This window comes from Quercus lobata, chromosome 6 (genome assembly GCF_001633185.2).
Source record: "Quercus lobata isolate SW786 chromosome 6, ValleyOak3.0 Primary Assembly, whole genome shotgun sequence".
Lineage (NCBI taxonomy): Eukaryota > Viridiplantae > Streptophyta > Magnoliopsida > Fagales > Fagaceae > Quercus > Quercus lobata.
Window position 1 is genome coordinate 11,328,736 of NC_044909.1, and position 3,482 is coordinate 11,332,217.

Sequence of the window (3,482 nt, forward strand, 5' to 3'; positions counted from 1 at the left end):
TTTTGGGTACCTTTACTCTCAAAACTGTAGCTTTTGATGCACTTAGATTCTTTGCTATTGGTCAGTTTTGGATTCTACACCATATTGTTCAGTGTTCACTGTTTGAGGCAACCCGTGTTTTTATTATGCATGGCACACGTTGTCTATATAAACAACCATTTTAGAATTTCACTTCCCCACGCATCTCTAAGAGTAAGACTCTTAACTCATACCAAAAACTGCCACAAGGGTTTTTTCTAGAACAACTAGCATGAGTGCTTTAGATAATGCTAACCCATATGGGTCTGAGTCTGACTCTGAGTCAGACAAAAAACCAAGAAGCTCCTCTGTGTTAAAGCTATTTGGGTTTCCTGTAACGGGCTGTGACGATGTGCCCGCAACAGAACCATGTGATAGCAAGAATAAGAGAGCTTTTGAGTGCCAGTATTGTCACCGAGAGTTCTCAAATTCTCAAGCACTTGGTGGCCATCAAAACGCGCATAAGAGAGAACGTGAACGAGCCAAGCGGGCCCAATTTCCAAATGATCATGATCATCATCAGCGGTTTGTAGCTGTTCCAATTATCGTTGCCCATGCAGGAAGATCAGGACCGTTCGTTTCCTCAAGTAGTTGTGGGTCACCAAGCTTTGTTGGACCTGTTGGTGTGGCTCGGTTCCCAGCAGTGAACCCTTATCATATGTACGTTGGACGGCCGCGTGAGCTTCCTGTTGTGGGCCCAGCTGATCTGGGCCGTAGGAAAGCCTTGTCAATGACAGAAGAAGTGAAAGGAGGAGATGAACTTGATCTCCACTTAAGATTGGCACCCTCCAACACCATGTGATATTTATTATCTCGATTATGTTTTAATTAATTAAGCAAGGTCTTTCTTTGTTCAGCCCAAAAAAGAAAAAGAAAAAGAAAAGTAAGCACTTTGTTTCTTCTTTTTTATTTGGAGTGCAACTCTTAAAGGTGTATTCTAGATGAATCTCATGTCAAAACTCGGATCAATTCACATTTTAACAGAGCAATTGCTATGCACTCTTTAAGATAAAAAAATTGGAAAAATTAAGAAAAAATTTACTTTCTACTGGTCTCATGGAGTGCACTTTTAAAGAGTTTTGATGGATGGGCTGATTTGGATGGAGGTAAAGGAGAGGGGAAGTGTGATCATAATATATCAATTTTAATATACCATGCACCTTTCCTCCTCTTTTGCTTTTTTTTTTTTTTTTTTTTTTTTTTTTTTTTTTTTTTAATCCTAGCATAGAGCAAATATGATCATCGGTTCAATACAGTTTGTCAGTTTTGAGATCTAATAAGATGATAATTTAAAAAAAAAAAATTTAACAACTCTCTTTTGGTGAAACAATACATGGATGTTAATTGGATTGGATTTATATAGACTTTTTTATTGTTAGGGCTTTTTTTCCCCAATGTGGGGCCTTGGAACCCTTTAGTAAAGTTTTGGGCCTAGATCTAGGGGGTAATCTTATAACATCATCAACATGTAAACCCACCAAAGATTTGACTCAAAGTGAGATGTTGGTTGATGGTTGTATGTGACCTAATTTGATATTGAAGATGCTATGATTATGATTAACTTTCTAAGAGCACTAGCATTGGGGGACCCCCCAAGTTACTATTTTACCCACCAAACCCATAAAAAAAAGCTCCAATTGGGTTGTTATTTCTAAAAATTTTTGCAACTCAGCTACAGTAAGAACATTAGCATTGGGGGGTGTAAAACCCTCCAAGTTGCTATTTTACTCACCAAACTCATAAATATGGGTATATAGAACCATACTGTAGTAAGGATGGATAATTAAAATAATAAATTTTCTTTCCTCTCTCTTCTCTTTCTTCTCAGTCTCTGACTCTTTCTTTCTCTCCTCTCTCTCTCTCTTCTTCTTTTCTTTTTCTCTCACTTTCACTCTCTATCTTCGATTCTTCTCTCACTCTCCAACTCTTCTCTCTTTTCTATTCTTTCTTCATCTTTCTCTCTCGATTTGGTGGTATTTTTTTTTTTGTTGGTTGTGGGTTGTGGGTCGGGTGGAGTTATGGGTTGAGTCAAATAGGGCTATGGTGGAGACGTGATTTGTGGGTTTCTAGTGGTTGTGGGTGATGCGATGGTAGCAATGTGGGGATTGTGGGTTGGATGAGCTATGGGTTTTGGTGGATCTTGGTGGGTGAGGGATGGGCTGTGGGTTCATGTTTAGGTGGCCGAATCGGTGTTGGTATGGTGTTTAGGTGGTGGTTGTGATTGGTGATTAGTGTTTGGGTGCTGGCCTTTTTTTTTTAGTGGTTGTTGCCTTGTTGGTGTGTGTGTGTTGGTGGGGTGGTGATGGTTGCTACTAGTTTGTTGGAGAGATAGAGATAGAGATAGACCAAAGAGATAGAGACAGAGACAAAGAAAGAGAGGAAATAGAGAAATGGGAGAGGAGAAAGAAGTGAGTTTTTTTCTTTTTTTTACAATTATTTTATTAGGTAGTTATATTATTTTATTGTGTTTTAATTATTTCACTCTCCAACTCCTCTCTTTTCTATTCTTTCTTCATCCTTCTCTCTCGATTTGCTGGTATTTTTTTTGTTGGTTGTGGGTTGTGGGTCGGGTGGGGTTGTGGTGGAGACGTGAGTTGTGGGTTGTGGGTTAGATAGGGCTGTGGTGGAGATGTGATCTATGGGTTTCTAGTGATCATGGGTTTTGGTGGATCTTGATGGGTGTGGGATGGGCTATGGATTGGTGTTTAGGTGGTTGAATTGGTGTTGGTATGGTGTTTAGGTCACCGGATTGGTGGTGGTTTGGTGTTTGAGTGGTTGTGGGTTTGTGTTTGGGTGGTCGGATTAGTGGTGGTTTGGTGTTTGGGTGGTGGTTGTGATTGGTGTTTGGGTGCTAGGTTTTTTATTTTTATTTTATTTTTATTGGTGGTTGTTGCCATGCTAGGGTGTGTAGTTGTGGGGTAGTGGTGGTTGCTACTAGTTTGCTGGAGAGATAGAGATAGACCAGAGAGATAGAGATAGAGACAAAGAAAGAGAGGAAAGAGAGAAATGGGAGAGGAGAGAGAAATGAGTTTTTCTATAATTATTTTATTAGGTAGTTATATTATTTTGTTGTGTTGTAAGTAAAAGTAAAAATTGGGATGTAGGATGAGTTATGAAATGGGTTGGTAAAATAGATAAAATGGTGTTTGAGAATGATTTTTTTTTTTTGCATCCCTGGATGCTGATACTCTATGGTTGTATAAATACAACCTTACTGTAGCAATCACTTAGGTTTTTTTTTTTCCCCTTACTTTTCCCTCTCTCATCTCTGACTCCCCACTTCTCTTGTTTGTGTCCCTCTTGCTTCTCTCTCCTCTCTCACTGCCCTATCTTTTCTTTACTCTCTCACCTTTCTTACTCCATCTCTTACCTCTCTCACCTTTCTACCTTCATCAAATTAGGTTGTTGGTTACCTGGTGTTGTTCTAGGAACTGTGATTTTGGGAAGATTTTGTCTCAAGCTGT

General features: G+C 39.2%; 1 protein-coding gene across 1 annotated transcript; it reads left to right on the top strand.

The window, feature by feature from the left end:
• Window positions 1–201: 201 nt before the first annotated feature.
• Window positions 202–883, top strand: LOC115994136 (zinc finger protein 6-like). The gene has a single exon (XM_031118172.1). The coding sequence runs from the start codon at window positions 251–253 to the stop codon at window positions 818–820; it is 570 nt and encodes a 189-aa protein (XP_030974032.1). The 5' UTR covers window positions 202–250; the 3' UTR covers window positions 821–883.
• Window positions 884–3,482: the final 2,599 nt, after the last annotated feature.

Coding starts and splice junctions, on each gene's coding strand:
- LOC115994136 (XM_031118172.1), top strand. CDS start 251: ATGAGTGCTTTAGATAATGCTAACCCATATGGGTCTGAGTCTGACTCT.